Source organism: Gymnodraco acuticeps, unplaced genomic scaffold (genome assembly GCF_902827175.1).
Source record: "Gymnodraco acuticeps unplaced genomic scaffold, fGymAcu1.1, whole genome shotgun sequence".
Classification (NCBI taxonomy): Eukaryota; Metazoa; Chordata; class Actinopteri; order Perciformes; family Bathydraconidae; genus Gymnodraco; species Gymnodraco acuticeps.
Window position 1 is genome coordinate 891,819 of NW_022990172.1, and position 15,781 is coordinate 907,599.

General features: G+C 39.7%; 2 protein-coding genes across 5 annotated transcripts; one reads left to right on the forward strand and one right to left on the reverse strand.

Annotated features, from left to right (window-relative positions):
• The first annotated feature begins 1,103 nt into the window (after nucleotides 1-1,103).
• On the forward strand, nucleotides 1,104-9,497 carry il17ra1a (interleukin 17 receptor A1a). 4 transcript variants are annotated; one of them, XM_034217670.1, is made up of 11 exons: nucleotides 1,104-1,336; nucleotides 2,321-2,345; nucleotides 3,016-3,162; nucleotides 3,298-3,419; nucleotides 3,771-3,897; nucleotides 4,331-4,378; nucleotides 4,465-4,604; nucleotides 5,826-5,900; nucleotides 6,034-6,115; nucleotides 6,683-6,793; nucleotides 6,951-9,497. In XM_034217670.1, the coding sequence occupies exons 1-11, from the start codon at nucleotides 1,247-1,249 to the stop codon at nucleotides 8,396-8,398; spliced, it is 2,415 nt and encodes an 804-aa protein (XP_034073561.1). In that variant the 5' UTR covers nucleotides 1,104-1,246; the 3' UTR covers nucleotides 8,399-9,497. The 4 variants fall into 4 exon arrangements, with proteins under 4 accessions (XP_034073561.1, XP_034073563.1, XP_034073560.1 ...); XM_034217669.1 differs by having other exon boundaries at nucleotides 1,119-1,336; nucleotides 3,013-3,162; XM_034217673.1 differs by having other exon boundaries at nucleotides 1,280-1,336; nucleotides 2,976-3,162.
• Nucleotides 9,495-15,148, reverse strand: tmem121b (transmembrane protein 121B). The gene has a single exon (XM_034217674.1). It carries the CDS (start codon nucleotides 15,096-15,098, stop codon nucleotides 13,926-13,928), a length of 1,173 nt encoding a protein of 390 aa, XP_034073565.1. The 5' UTR covers nucleotides 15,099-15,148; the 3' UTR covers nucleotides 9,495-13,925.
• Between the last annotated feature and the right edge of the window lie 633 nt (nucleotides 15,149-15,781).

The following is a 15,781-nucleotide window of genomic DNA, read 5'->3' on the forward strand; positions in this document are numbered from 1 at the left end:
TGCTCGAGTCCTCACTAACACTAAGAAAGTGGATCACATCACTCCTGTTCTGAAGTCTTTACACTGGCTTCCTGTGTGTCAAAGAATAGATTTCAAAATACTGCTGCTGGTTTATAAAGCTTTGAATGGTTTAGGCCCAAAATACATTTCTGATCTACTGCTAAATTATGAACCATCCAGATCTCTCAGGTCTTCAGGGACTGGTCAGCTTTCTGTCCCCAGAGTCAGAACTAAACATGGAGAAGCAGCGTTCAGTTATTATGCTCCAAATATCTGGAACAATCTCCCAGAAACCTGCAGGTCCGCTGCAACTCTGACTACTTTTAAATCCAGGCTGAAGACTTTTCTTTTTGTCGCTGCTTTTAATTGAACTATTCATATCTTAGACTGCACATGTAACTTTTATCCATGTACTTTTTCTTTTAATGTTTAATTGAACTATTCATATCTTAGACTGCACTGAAACTTTTATCCATGTATTTTTTCTTTTAATGTTTATTTTATTAGCTTTTCTTTTTAATGACTGATTTTAAATGCCTTTTTCTTAATGTCTTTCATTTTTTGTAAAGCACTTTGTATTGCCTTGTGTTGAAAAGTGCTATATAAATAAACTTGCCTTGCCTTGCCTTGCCTGAGCCGACACAAGCAAGAGATCCGTGTTATTATTCATGTTGCATTCAAACTCCACAGGAAAATCATGTTGTTAAAATCTTCCTGGCAGATGCTACCTTCTTTGTTGATCTTCTTCCTCCCAGAATATACATATAATATATGCCGATGTTATTTTTAATGGATACTATTTATGGTGTCTATGTGCAGCCCTGAAAAGGAAGGGAAATGTAATTCCCCACACACTGGTGTGCTGGTGCACCTGTTTTTAAGTAATGTAAAACTGTTGATAAATACGAACACATTTATCATTTTAATATTTTAGAAAGTGAACTCTGAAGTCAGAATGGCATTACATTACACGCATATTTGCTGAATTTGCTGAAAATGTCATTATCTAATAAATATAAAAGCAGGCAATATCAATTGAACAGTACACTAAATTCCCATGCGACTTGAAGGCAGCACAGTGTAACTTACTGTAAACGGAACAAGTGATTTACATAGAGAGCAGGAAGTTTCTCATTAATTCCCTCAGCAGTGACGTTGAGTTCTCGCCTTTGTTTAGACGTTTTCAAACTTCGTCTCAAATGTTTCTAAAGACTGGGACATGGACTGATGATATTCCTTCTTCAAAATGATTATTCGACTAGTTCTGGTGTTAGGGTGTTTGTCGCTGTGTGTCGCTGCGTGGAGTGTAGCAGGGCCTTTCATCTGCTCTCAACAGGTACGATAGCACGGCTCACTGTTAGCAGCTAGCAAGGTTAGCTTCAATTACACAGGTGATATCCTGACCACCAGCAGACTTAAAGGGTTTAAATAAATAAACAACAATTTCCAAAAAAATGCTTTTGATTCTGATTAATTAATTCTGCTTATTAATTAATCAGAATCAAAAGTATTTATTTATTTATTTAAAAGAAAACGTGGGTTAGGTGATAGTTCCTCCATGTTAAAATGAAATACAAGATACAAAAATGTAATACAATATGTATACAAACATAAGAAGTTAAAATAACAAAATGTATATAAACATAAAAAGGTTAAGAAAAAAGCCCAATACAATACATTAAATGAAATATTTATACAAACATAAGAAGGCAAAGTTAAATGTGCAATAAGAAGTTATTTTAATGTGTTTTTGAACCATTTTCCGTTTTGTATCATCACTGTTGGTTCCCAGTATTATGACTTAAAAGACATTGCATGCTCGGATAATAATGTCAGATGTTATATATATATTGATATGGTAACATGAAGTAACAACATCTGGAAATTACACCACTTAAAGTTCAACTGTCAACCTATTGAGTCATTTCATATATTGTAAAACTGTGGTAACAAAAACACATTTTGAAAAAGCAATGGCCGTGGCCATATGACAGCATATTGATGCCAAGATTAAAAAAAAACTAAAAATCAGCTCTGTTCCTTTCACAGAAACGTTCACAGCGACATATAGTTAGAAAAAAACCACTGGTTTCGCTGACTGAGATGAGATGTTATTTCTATCTAATGGTACAACAACTATTCAACAACTGCATAGCCTGTTTAATTATTAATAAATCATTACATATTAACCTGGTCTATGTTGATGTTTAATTTTGTTAATGGCCTTATCTGTAAAGAGTTGGCAAGCAAGTCGAGTTTCTATTTACAAGATTGATAAAAACTCATTTCAATATACTTTACTCTTTTTTCCCTGACGCAGGGTTTGGAGTGTAAAGTCACCATTTGTGAGTATATTCAATTCTTCTATATTCCATCATTGGGATAGGGAGAAAGCCGATTGCTCTTTTCTATTCTGTAACCTAATGTTCAGACATATGTTGTCAGCAAGTTGTAGAAGTATTCACATCTGTAAAAGTACTAATACTACACTGTAAAAATACATAAGTAAAAGCCCTCCATTGAAAATGTAAGTAAAATTAAGTAGAATCAGCAATATGTACTTAAAGTATAAAATGTAGAAGTACGGAATTCAGATCATTGTAAAGAAATAAAATAACACCCCACATTTTTTTTTATTGGAAATAATTTTAACAATAATTAATTAGTTGGCTTCATGACAAAATCTATATAAAAATACATTTACATTTTTTTTAACTCTCAAAAATCCTAACATTTAAAGTAATTTGTTATTTGAGCTGTAAAATAAATATAGTCAAACAAAAAGTACAATATTTCTCATTGAATAGAGGTATAATTTGCAATGAAAAGAAATTACAAGCACCTAAATTTCTCAAAATCTTAAAATGTAAACATTGGAATTTTCTAAATGTTACACCAAACTAACTTTGTTTGGGATGCTTCTCGCTGTTAAAGAAAATGATGGATCATGCATTAAAAATCAGATGTGTTGTTAGACTTCTCAGCCCTCTGACATTCAGCGCGTGTGTTCAGCAGTTGACTGTCTGGACAAGGGCTGGCTGAAAGTGTATAAGTACACTCCCAGTCATCCAGAGGACCTGCAGGTCTCTGTGGACATCAGGAGGGACGAGTCAGGACACCTGCAGCCTGTGCTGGAGGCCAGCTGGAAGTTGAAGGATGATGGTAACTATTGTTCTTTTACACAGAAATGATGCAATAAGCAGCAGTATAATGAAGATTCAATGATACGCCAGATGAAGCTTCTCTTGATGTGATGTTTTGAAGACAGGAAGTGACCTCTGCTGTGTTTCTCCTCAGGTAGTATTCGTGACCTCAACGCCACCGAGCTTAATGTTATGATGTGCTCAACCAACGCTAACGTGTGTGTGCGATATTCTTTAAAAAAACAACTGCCAATGAGAAGTCCATCAGGGGAAAAGGTGTGTGGCTCACAACAACTAAGATATTATCTTAACTTGCTTTTTTTTATTGGACTTTTTTTATTGTTTTGTTTTTATCAACCTCCAAATGATTTGCTTCTGTTTTAAATTGAAGAGTTGTATTGACATTGTATCTGCTTTGTATGAGTTAATGATCTGTCTGTCACCTGTTCTTTTGTGTGTTATTTATTTTACTTTAATTCCCCTTGCTTTATGATCTCAAAACCAATGTTTGTATACTTTTAGCCCAGCAACATTTTATTTGTGATGACAATTTTTAATTTGCTTGAACAGATACATAATATGATTAATATACATGTTCTGACAGACATTATTATTTGATGTTTTCAGTGGTCGTTCTCAGCTAACATGCTGGTGCTGGACCCGGGTCAGACATACCAGGTCTCCGTCTTCAACATCCCCAAACCAGAGATAAACCATAGCAACTACGTCGTCAGCAAAATGGTGGTCGTTCCTGGTAAGTTCAAGTCAAAACCTAATTTCAGTTTTGAACATAGTTTCTCTCACTGCCCTGGTTGAGATTAAGGAAACTCTCCGTCGTCCGTAACTCGATTTCTAAGATACAGTTAAGATGGGAATCCATTGGTCCTGAGTCATCAAAAGAACAGGAATTTAGAGCTGTGTGTCATTGGCATAACTATGGAAACGTATGACGTGTCTCCTAAAAGACGCTCCGGGTGGAGGCATAAACAGATAAAAAAGTGTAGGGCCCTAAACTGAGCCTTGAGGAACAGAAGATTATGCAGAATATGTACAGAAATATCTGATAAAACCTCACCATAGCAGTTTTAGATGCAAGAACAATTTTCCTAAACTTTGATGTTTTAGGTGAAATGTGAAACGGAAATGTTTGAGATCTCGACTTTGATGACATTTTATGGTTTCTTTAGGATGTGAAGATGCTAATATGCAGATGACCCGTTTTTGCATCGAGAGAGGTAAGTCCCTGATATTCTAAAGACCAGTAGAAGTTAATAAATAATATAAATGACCTCTAACATGTTGTCTTGTTGCTGTACTACAGGAAGTCTGTGGAGGCCTGGCATCACTGCAGTCAGCGGAGAATCTACACTGGCTGTGAGCTTCACTCCTGACCCACTCTGTGAGGAGTACATAGTCATTGTTAGCAGCTCCAGTATCACTATCTATACCCATACATACAAGGTAAGGTCACGTCAAGCCTCTCTAACTATGTGTAGTAGGGTAGCTCACATGGAAGATGACATGCGATTTGACACAGAAGATTACTGTATCTGGCTTTGTGCTCAATACCACATCCTGTGTTTTGTACCTTAGCCTACTTTTCACCCCAGTTTTTTTTCAGTACAGGAAACTGTGTGTCCTATTTTCCGCCTATTGTACAAAAGACTGCTCATTATATTTGCAAGCCACTGAGGCATTAGCTGCAGTTCTCCATCGGTCCTTTCTAAAGTACGTTTTATCTTCTTCAAAACACAGACCACCCAACTCTTGAATTTTAAAGAAAAACATATATATATTAGAAGACTAATCAACAGATTCAAAGTATCTGACTGGCACTCCAGGGGGGTTTTCACTGACTGGTTGTAGAAGGGCTTACAAAGGCTGCTGACTGTTTAGTACTGACCTTACAAAAAAACTCCTCAAAAGAATCATCAAAATTGGCTCGATGTAGCCTAGTTATTAATTAGATCTCTTAAGGACGGAGTAGTGCATTGTCACACAGAAATAGTTGTCAGCTGTGTGAGTAGTGTGGTATACCTCCATAATCTTCAGTGTGGTTAACTATGAATCAAAACGTCCAAACACCTTGTCCTGGACATAGTTTACAGTATTTATAAAGTATAAACTGGGTCCGGGGTCTCTAGAAGTACAAGCAGCCATCTTCATCAAATGCTGTAACTTTACCTCAAAGTGTTCCCACGCACAGACTGCCTTGGGCGCTGAATTTGTCGCCCCTTGGCCATCAGATCTGAGGACGCTAATTGGCTGAATTTATGTTTTGTTCGCATAGTTTTCGGGTAGCAACGATCAGCGATTGGTTCTGCGCCCAAGACGAGAGAAAATAATGAAACATACTGTAATAATGGTTTACACTTTTATATATTAAACATTATTGTCCTGTAAATCACATACATTCTGAGTATAATTAGTTAAAATATTATTGTCTGCCTCTGAACTGTAGTCTGTATTACAGATTAAAGTCTATTGTATTGTATGGGGGTGGAATTTGTTGGAGAGAAGTTGGATCACACTCCATTAGTCTTAATCAGGTGCACCCTAATCAAATTAAAGGCAAATCAACATTTTGAGTTTACATTTGCCTCTCTAAGTGTTCTTATAGCATCTTCTTCTTGTTCACTACTCTTAAATGCCGTGCCTCAATCATCACTCTCTGTTCCCCAGGGAAATCAGACGACCCTGAATGCAACATTCAAACTTGACAAATGGCCGAAAACTTGCTGCCAGTTTGTCATTGAGGTAAATATTTTCAAATCTGTTTTGCTGAGTGATGGACCATGGTAATGTATTACTTAACTGTCTTTTCCCAGCTGGTAGGACTCTGCACCCTCTATAATCAAATGTGTTAACATGTCTTTATTCTTGCCTGCAGATCAAACCTATATTCCTACAATGTGGTACGGACTGTGCCCGTAAAAGGAGAAATGTGAATATTTGTCCTGGTCCTTCGGCAGGTACGAAGCCTTTGAAAAAAGGCAATAAATATTGAATAACAACCAGGAGAGATAAGTGGTGATAGATAGACTCTCCCTTCATCAACACACCGTGTTTTACATACATCTTGTACAGTTAATAATCACCTTATACAAGGAAATGTAGCTAACAAATATGTGTTTCCTCAATTCCTTGTTCTCTTCCTTATCTTGAATGTGAGGAATGAGGATGTAAGTAAAAAGAAGTTGTAAACTTGACACTACATACTTTAATACAATATGAAGGTGAGTTTTGGGTATTGTGTAAACACAACGCCAGTTTTCATCAAGATATAAAATGTGATGTCATTTACAAATTAGACTACATCTAGGTGAAATCTGGACCTAAATCATGAGCCATTATGGGCTAAACTTAAAGTAAATCAGATTGAATGAACCATACTGAAACTCCATACTGGTACCTTCTACCAACTAGTGGCACCAAAGGGCTATAAATGTACACATTTGCCATGGCAGTCAATACAATAGCCATAGCGACTGCACCTCAAAGGAAATGCTAATCAGTGATCTGTGTTTTCATTTCCACAGTGAAGCCAACAGAAGCCCCCAATGTCCAAGTGTACACATTTGTCGTTGTGGGAGTGGTCTTTTTCTGTGTCGTGCTGACCGTTATGATGTGCCTCCTCTGTAGGAAGCCAAGTAAGTCGCATATACAGTACATTTTAAAGAGACCTCATTATGCTTTTTAGAGACTTCCCTTTCCAGTAGTGTGTTATAGAGGTTATTTTCTATAGGTTAAGGCTAAATTAAATTAAATTTGCATATGGCATTCATCTATGCTCTCATGGACTTTCAGGGAAACCTGCTGTTATCGCGCCACCTGTGGGAGATGAAATACATCAACCACAGCAGCTTAAACAACCTCCCAAGGTGCTGGTCATCTACTCCCAAGACCACCGCCTCTACAGGGACGTGGTGCTGAAACTGTGCGCCTTCCTCCAGGCCCAGTGTGGCACCGAGGTGCTGGTGGACCTGCTGGACACCACCTCCATCGGCGTGGTCGGGCGCATTCGCTGGCTCGAGTGGCAGCGACAACAGCTCAAAAATCCTTCCGACAAAATCCTGGTGCTGTGCTCGCGAGGCGTTCAGGCCAAGTGGAGGGCCATGTGCGGCCAAGGTCCGGTGAAACTGAGGGAAGACGTTCTGTCCCCCACCGACGACATGCTCACTCCTTTCCTCAACCTCTTCCTGCCTGACATGCATCACACGGGCATGCTGGGCAAGTACATGGTGGCGTACTTCGATGACATCAGCGGGGAGCAAGACGTACCGTCAGTTTTTGACATTGGCGTCAAGTACAAGCTGATGAAGCATTTCGAGGAGCTGTACTTCCGCATCTTAGACGTTGAGAAATATCAGCCGGATCAGGTCTGCCACATCAAGGGCATCGGGGCGGACGATTACTCTGACTGTCCCTCAGGTAGGGATCTGAAGTGTGCCGTTGAAACCTTCCAGGCCTACCAGTTGGACAACCCTGATTGGTTTGAGAAGGAGTGTGTGGACGATGAGGAGGAGGTGATAACTGAGGCCAGCCTGCTCATCGACCAGCTGCAGATCTCTCCTGTCCTCGAGTGTGTTCCTCTAATAAGAGATGGGCTCCCTGTCTTCATTAATGAGGTAGAAATCAATGAAAATGGAGTAGGTGTTCATGTCCTTACACCTGAACTGAACCCACAACGCCAGATTTGGTCAGTGGCAGAACTTACACCAGTAGTTAACCCTGAGTGCAGGCGTCTGTCAACCCTGGATGAAGAGTTGATGGATCACCTGTACCCTCGCAGCCCCTGGCCAGAATCTGTCTACACAGTTGAGCCAGTTGTGAACAATCCACAACCGCCAAGGCAGAACTGGGTCTCCCTCGAGGAAAAACCCTTCAGTCAAAATCCCACTGAGAATGAGGAAGGGGATTACCTGCTACCCATAAACCAACCCTCCTCTCATTCGGACCAGAGAAGTGTGGCCTTACAGAACTCCCTGGTTATAAAACCTCAAGACTCCTCTTGTACCAGCATGCAGAGTGTACATTTCCCTCCGTCTGAAGCCGTCCTCTCTCAGCCAGTGGAGAACGAGGAAGACGAGGTTCTGGAGCCCGCAGGAAAGGGTCCTAACAGTGGGTCTGATCAGGGCTACATCTCCAAGATGTCCTCCCAGAATGAATCAGCTTTAAAAGAGGATCCAATGGAGGCCCTGAGAAGACTGCAGGAGCAGCTGTTTGATTTGGGATACCCTGACATAGATTCCTGAAGAGGACTTACGCTCTCAGTTCAAAGTTCAAAGTACAAAATCCTCACTGACTTTAACCGACACCACGTGCACAATCACAACGTAGGAGGGTGTAGGCGCGCCGGAGACATAGGTATTTCTGGGGTGTGGGGCATGTTACAAATCCTATGTTTGCTGATGATTTTCTGATCAGAATAACCAATTGAGTATTTATATGTTGTTTGATCATAACAAATGAAGACAATTGAACAAGGTCATGCCTTGAAGGGACAAACAAGTGGACACTTGGACGTACATGTAGATCTGTTCATATCCAATAAATTGTGTGTTGTTTGATCCAGGTTTGCTGAGACCAGAACATTATAAACCTAAATCAAGAGATGGAAGAAGAAAGATTACTTTTTTTTTTGCAGTTTTCTCATTTCTGTTCCATCTTCTTAAACTCCTTCTAATCAGTTGGGACGATTCTGATTGGTCAGTATTTAAAGCATGGAAATCACTTGAGAGTCTCTGATTGGTTAGGGATTGAAAACATGTGCCATTTCTGTCTCACTTGTGTAGGCACTACTTCACAAAGAGAGCTTTGAAATAACACATTTAATTATAGCCACCAACAAGTTCATTTTTTTATCTTTCGTATTTTTGTGTTTCTTACTGCACTTACTAGTTAGACTCCTCAATAGGCTGGACATACAAGATACATTTTTTTCATAATTCTTGTGTGCACGCTCACAGCAGCCTCGACTGGTTGTTATATTTACATGTGGATATATGAGAAACATCTATTCATGTTTTAAAGAATGTAATAAAATAAAATCTGAAGGGTAGTCTGAAAGCTCTACTTTCTTTCTGGCACAATCACTGCTTTATAGACTGTGTAAAAAATAGTTTTAAGACTTATTATTTGTTGTGCTTACATAGTATATAATTGACTTAATCAAGTTACCACCAATATTACATTCACAATACAAAAGGAGAGTAAATGAATCTATCCTTCGGGAGATGTTGCTTGGTAATAACAATCATTAAGTTGGTCTCTAAAAAGCCTTTATCTTGGTTTCATGGTCGGTCCTTTTCATCTGTTATCAACTGATCAATAATAAACATCACACACAAATCACTTTGTACACTTTCCTCCGATTTATTTCAGGTTTCGACCACATAATACTCTGTTTTACATCTACGGTACATATATTATATCAGTACAGATATACACTACACAACTTTACAGTACAGGTAGAATCCTATCTGTAAACAACAGCAATGATATTTCCCTGTAAACAAATTAGGATCAAAAAGAAAGCCCATATAATGTAAGACAAGAGAGTGTTTTTCATTGCACCTAGGCTAAAGAATGACATAGAAATCTGAGTAGCATGATTGGCTTCTTTTGAATATCCGTCTATTAAAGCCTTTGGTTGTTCCAGTGTAGCTTTGCACTGTGCGCGTCCATGCAGGTTAAAGGTCAAACATACTTCAGCTTAGAGCTCCATAATAATAACTGAGTGATGAGCTTCATGTGCAAATCCAAAAAAGATTGTAACAAAGCGCTAACAACAGTGTATTTGCAAAGGCATTGCAGATTACTGGCACAAGGAAATAACACAATAGTATAAAATATAACATTTCTGAAATACTTTGGCAATATATGATAAGCGACAAACAAATAGAAGCTGTAAGTCAGGATAACCTCGTATCATATTCATAACAGCAGCCAACGTTATCCATCTAGCATTATATATTTGTTAAGAGTGAAGGCTCATTTTGAACTCTGGGAAAAGCTATATTGAGATTAGGTTGTCAATTTTGTATATCACTCCATTTCATTGGTCGAAAATATGAGCATTATTATTGTTTAAAATAACAAATGCCACAAGATTTCGGATTGTTCATGAGCAATTTAGTTTGTCAGGACCTTTTAAAGGAGAATTGCCTGATTTTGTGTGAAAAATAGTGAAGTTAGATTAGTTACATCTATAAATAAGTTGTTGTTGTCTCACACTTCTACTGTTCATCAATTCTAGACATTTCTGAGCATGTTTTAAGTTAGCTTTTCCCTAGATATCCGCTGATCTCAACACGGCATGAGAATCCCCTGCAGAGACCTGAAACTATTTGTGATTTGTACTGAAGGGGATACAACTTGACAACACTCTGGTCAGTTCCTTTATGATGGACATTCCTCCTCCTCAGTCTTGACCCCTCAGCAGCCGCACTGCTCACAAGGCACAACCTCTGACCTGCATACACTGATCCCTCACAGAGAGGCAAATAAAGCAAGGAAATCACACATACCCTCACTGTGATACCCCTGTATACCCTCACTGTGATACCCCTCAAAACTGTGCTGCAGGGGTGATGTACATTTTGAAAACAACCCAAAAGTTAGCATTCGCTGGTTCCTTTGATTCATGATGTGGAAAACACGAGTTAAATATACTTAGATGTTTTGTTCATCAAAGTTTGATCAAACTAAACTTATCAAATGAACACCACTGTATGTTTTGTAAGCATAACAATCTAGCTATAATCATACTACACCAAGCACTGCAGTTTCTTAGTGGTGATGAACTCGTTAGCCTCATTTAACCGCTAGCTAGCAACACCCTCTTTTAAAAAATGTAAAAGCCTCAAAAGTCTTTGAAGCTTGTGTTAATCACACGCCTTATTTCAGGCATATAACCAAAAATCCATTCAGAAAACCCATTGACTTCAAGATGAGGGAACTTGAAGAGCAAAAATGCTACCTCACTTCCGGGACTCACAAACTATGAGCTCCAAAATAATAGGCACTAAAATCTGTTCCGACTCCTCTGACCCATATTGCACCTGTCTTCACTTCACATATTTTTGATTATATAATATACTTTAATCTGCCATGTTTGTTATGTACATTACCACTGCCACTAGCACATAGTGTACCCACAGTCATTCTTCAAGCGTGCTGTTCCCGTCAAACACTTGGAAGCAGATTGTCTCAACTCATAATGAGCTAAACGTTCACACGTCGACACATCAAGGTGGATAAACACAACCGGTTGGCTACAGCATGTTGTCGCTTTTTACTCGATTCAATTGATTATTTAAGGAAGACGCAAGACAAGTGAGAACAAAACAATCTGGTGATCAATTTTAAAGGTCTTATCTACATTTGTATCGTTTTTGTTTGTAAAATGTCGGTAACATTTTAGATTAGTGTGTTGTTGTAATAGTCATTTGGGCCACGAGAGGCACCACTATAGGATTTATGGAATTCATGTTTTCCTCCAAGTGGGTATGAATTTCTTCAAGCTCTCTAAACCAAAAGTTCCTATATTGATTGTTATATATAGATTGTATCTATGCCATAATGTTAAGGTAAAGTCTGAAAAAAAACAAGCAACAAAAAAAACATGTTCAATGGATCACCAGTCAGACTTCCATAATCAGATTTGGAACAGTCTAGATGTTTTGTCTCAGTGCATGCAGTCGCCCACTGCACACAAGCATGTGTCAACTCTAACGTATCTTCTTCTTAAGTTTACCTAAATAAACATTGAATATATGGTTGCACTATTAGCAGTGTTGGCACCTTTGACAACAAAAGATCGTAAAAAAAAAAAAGACTTAAGATTTGGACTGATTAAGTTCTACCATTTATGACTGGAAATCTCAAACTCTTGACACTGAACCCCCCTAAAAACACCAAATGACTTCCTACTGCGTTCATTTCAACGCACACAATCGAGCAGGTGGCTGGTTCACTGGCAGACATTGTGTAAATTATAAAACATTCACCAACAATGTACATGACAATTACAAAGGAGTACTTTTCTTCGTCTAGTCTGGAGGTACTGGAACTGGACATGAAAAAAACAGGGATTCGAGAAAAGTTACAATAATGATCATCTCGACAGACATAAGCACAATATTTCATCACCACCAATTTCCTATTACTTGTAACATATTTTGGGAGAAATGGGATTCCATATAGTTCTAAAACAGGAATACTAATATCTATAGTTCCAGACATGACTCACAGGTGTGTTTAAAAAGAAATGAAGAGCTGAGGTGACCCAGAGAACTGAGGCTCTTTAAATGAGGGCTGTTGAATACAGTGATCTTTGAGGACTTCTGATCCCAGAAATGAAAACAATTTTAAAACAGTAGCACAGCCAGTGAGGCCAACAGAAGGTCCTGCTGGCCAGGGGTCGATTTGAAAAAGCTGTAGAAAACCTGTTTGTCATGGCACTGTCGGATCTAACATATGTGTCTACTCTCAGTAATACTTCTACCAATAGAAAACACTGGTGTACAAGGAGGGAGCAGAGTCCTGGTCAATCAATCCAGAAGATTCTAAAAATTGCACTTTACGTCCCAACACGACACCAAGTCCATCTGCCGTCTCCATTCAAGTGCAGCGGTGAAACTCACAGACAGAAAACACACAACTCAACGAGGTCCAATTCACTACAGTTGCTCTTCTGCTTGTAGGCTGTTGCAGGTGTTTGGTTTGACTGTAGCACCTGTAGATTATGGAAGGAGAGCATTGTAAGGCTGGTACAGATGATGTGTTCCAGACATGTCCAAAAATCGGAAAATCCATTCTCCTGTCATGTGAAATGTTCCAAGTAGAAATTTCAAAAAAGATCAGTCAAAGAGGAAGTTATCCAATATTGCAGTGTGGCAAAAAACCCTGTCAACAAAATCCAACTGCTTTGAAAAAAGAGTTTTTCCTGTTGTTATTAATCTGTGTATTCATCATAACTACAATGTGGTTATTGGGTGGGATTATTAGAGTCCCTGAACGCCTTAGGTCCTATCGGTTGCTTTACTTTGTGGTCATTTGATGTAAAATATTATATAGGGCTGCAGCTACAAGCCATGTTATATTTTTTCTGCATGGCTGTATGGTTCATTAGGCCTTGCATTTAAAGGGGTCATATCATGAATAACTATTTTTCAGTGCTAGTGTACGAAAAAGCCACATTAGGGTATCTTGGGAGCCTTCCAACATACTATATATATGGTGTTATTTTATACTGAATATATAAGAATGGGTGCATTTTGAGGTTTCATATGTCAAAAAGCTGAGTATAGTATATCTGTTGAAAAATATGAAATAAATTATAATGAAATATGTCGAAAAAGCCACATCTCTTTTCAGAAATTAGACTATTTATTCGTAATGAACACTGACAACGAAAATTGTGCGAGGACAAATGCCATTTTTTATATTGTGAGTGGTACTAACATTTTCTTTTCACGACCACTATGTTGGCCCCTGGATATATATAAGAAAATAATTATTTTTGTAACTGGGATAAAGTGACTCTTTAAGTATAGCCTATAGATTAATAGTTCTACTTTTTCCTTTTGTTTTATTATCATTTTTCAAAGTACCCTATTCCTGTTTCGTGTAATGATCAATCTAAATAGGCTGCCTTTCAAGTAGGCTAGGTTTATTGTGATATCCTTATTGTCTATCTGGAAGAAGGAGTTTGAAAGTGGATTTTCCTATTTGCAGCTTTGTCTTGAACGCAGGCAGCTCCAGGCCCCAGGCCGGGCTCTAGGACTGGGTGACAGCCAGGGTGTTGACGTATCCGTGCGGACACATGTCGTTCTCGGACACGCAGTGGGAGAACTGGGCCGGGTTTCCGCCTCCGGCCAGCTTCCGGACCCCGCGAACCGCCACGCACTGCTCCACCAGCTCCAAGAACCTACACACTAAGAAGAACATGTTTTTGAACATAAACACCGACACCGGCATCCCGTAGACGTAGACCTGGAAACACCTGACTACCAGCAGGGGGGCGTTGACCACCAGGCTCGCACAGAAGCGGGCCCACAGCCACCGGAAGCGCAGCTCGGACGCGGTGAGCTCGTAAAGCCAGATCGTCGGCACGGCCAGAGCCACGAAATACACCGAGATTACGGTGTACTTCAGGTACAGCGTGGGGATTTCGCTCCTCAGCAGCATCTCCACCAGCGTGAAGCTGTCCAGCAGGTCCAGGCAAGTGCTCAGGAAGCAGCTTTGGGATCGGTGCCGTGTCGCCCCGTTCAGATCCTCGATGATGGAGTTGATGAGGCAGAAGAGCAGCGGCACGGACAGCAGCATGATGATCTTTAAGCCGGTCACTCCGCACGGCACTTTGAGCTCGATCAGGTCCAGGATAGACGTCTCCAGGATGAGCACCACCTTGGGAGTGCAGGCGATGACATAAATGAGCCAGGCCAGGTAGGCGTAGGTGAACTCCCCGAGGTTACAGCCGAAGATGGAGCTCTTCTGGTGGAAGCCGCAGGCCCGCTCCCTCTTGCTCCGCGCGTTCTTCATGAAGAAAATCCCCCAGCCCGAGATCACCACCAGATCCGTGGCGATCCATGAGCACCAGTACAGGTCGGTGAAGATGATGAGGTAGAAGTCCAGGATGCCGCCCTGGAAGACGAGCAGGAGGAAGCACAGCGCCTTGTACAGCAGGCTCCTTTTGGATTTGTGCGCCAGCAGGGGAGCGGTCTGCATGAACTCCCCCGATGTCATGATGCTGGAGGCGGCTGAGGAGACCAGACGCTGGATGGAGCCGCTCTCCTCCGGGATGATGCTGCCGCTGCCGGTCAGGGTGTCCCGCCTCCTGCTCAGCTGCCCGGCTTCGGGAGAAGAGGAGACGGGGGAGTCTGGGTAATAGCTCGCTTCCGATTGGAGATAGTCTTCCTTCAGATTGTCGTTCCCAGTTTCTGAGATCATTGTATTTGTGCGGTCGCCTCCCTTTCTCCCCTCTTTCTGATTCTGATGCTTTTAAAGGTGGAGAGAGTGACATGCGCAAACACAGGCATGGAGTCTGGTGGAATGGACTACAGTTGGTTTAATATCTGATATTGTAGGCTATTTAACAGTTGTATCCATTTATTTATTTGCTTTTCAATAAAATATTTTAAACATTGAGTGAATTATATGATTCTACTGTGCAATTCTAATACTTTTGTATATTGTGTAGAGAACATGTTTTGACATATTTCTTACTTCTCTTTTCTAGATATGTATTGTCATATATTATAGTAGGCTATAATGCAAATATTAATACTTCATTCAGTTTTTCTTATCATTTTTCTATGTTTACTTATATTTCAATTTGTGTTCAGCATACTGAGATGGCTATATGCGACTTACCATTGTCATGATATTTCAACATACTATGACTTCTTTATCATGTAAAAACATACTATACTAAACCTTTTTTTCTACGTTTTTCCACATACATATACCATGTTGTCTTTTCTGATAATTTCGACATACTATGATATATTTGCAAATCTCTTTATTTTAGGTATATACATATACATATATATACAGTATGTGCCCAAACATTTCAGAAAGAAACAAAATGGCGCTTAACAGAAACAAAAGAAAACTATGTCTCACAAATGGGT

Coding starts and splice junctions, on each gene's coding strand:
- il17ra1a (XM_034217669.1), top strand. CDS start 1,247: ATGATTATTCGACTAGTTCTGGTGTTAGGGTGTTTGTCGCTGTGTGTC. Junction 4,605..5,825: donor TCTATACCCATACATACAAG/GTAAGGTCACGT, acceptor TCTGTTCCCCAG/GGAAATCAGACGACCCTGAA. Junction 6,794..6,950: donor CCTCCTCTGTAGGAAGCCAA/GTAAGTCGCATA, acceptor ATGGACTTTCAG/GGAAACCTGCTGTTATCGCG.
- tmem121b (XM_034217674.1), bottom strand. CDS start 15,098: ATGATCTCAGAAACTGGGAACGACAATCTGAAGGAAGACTATCTCCAA.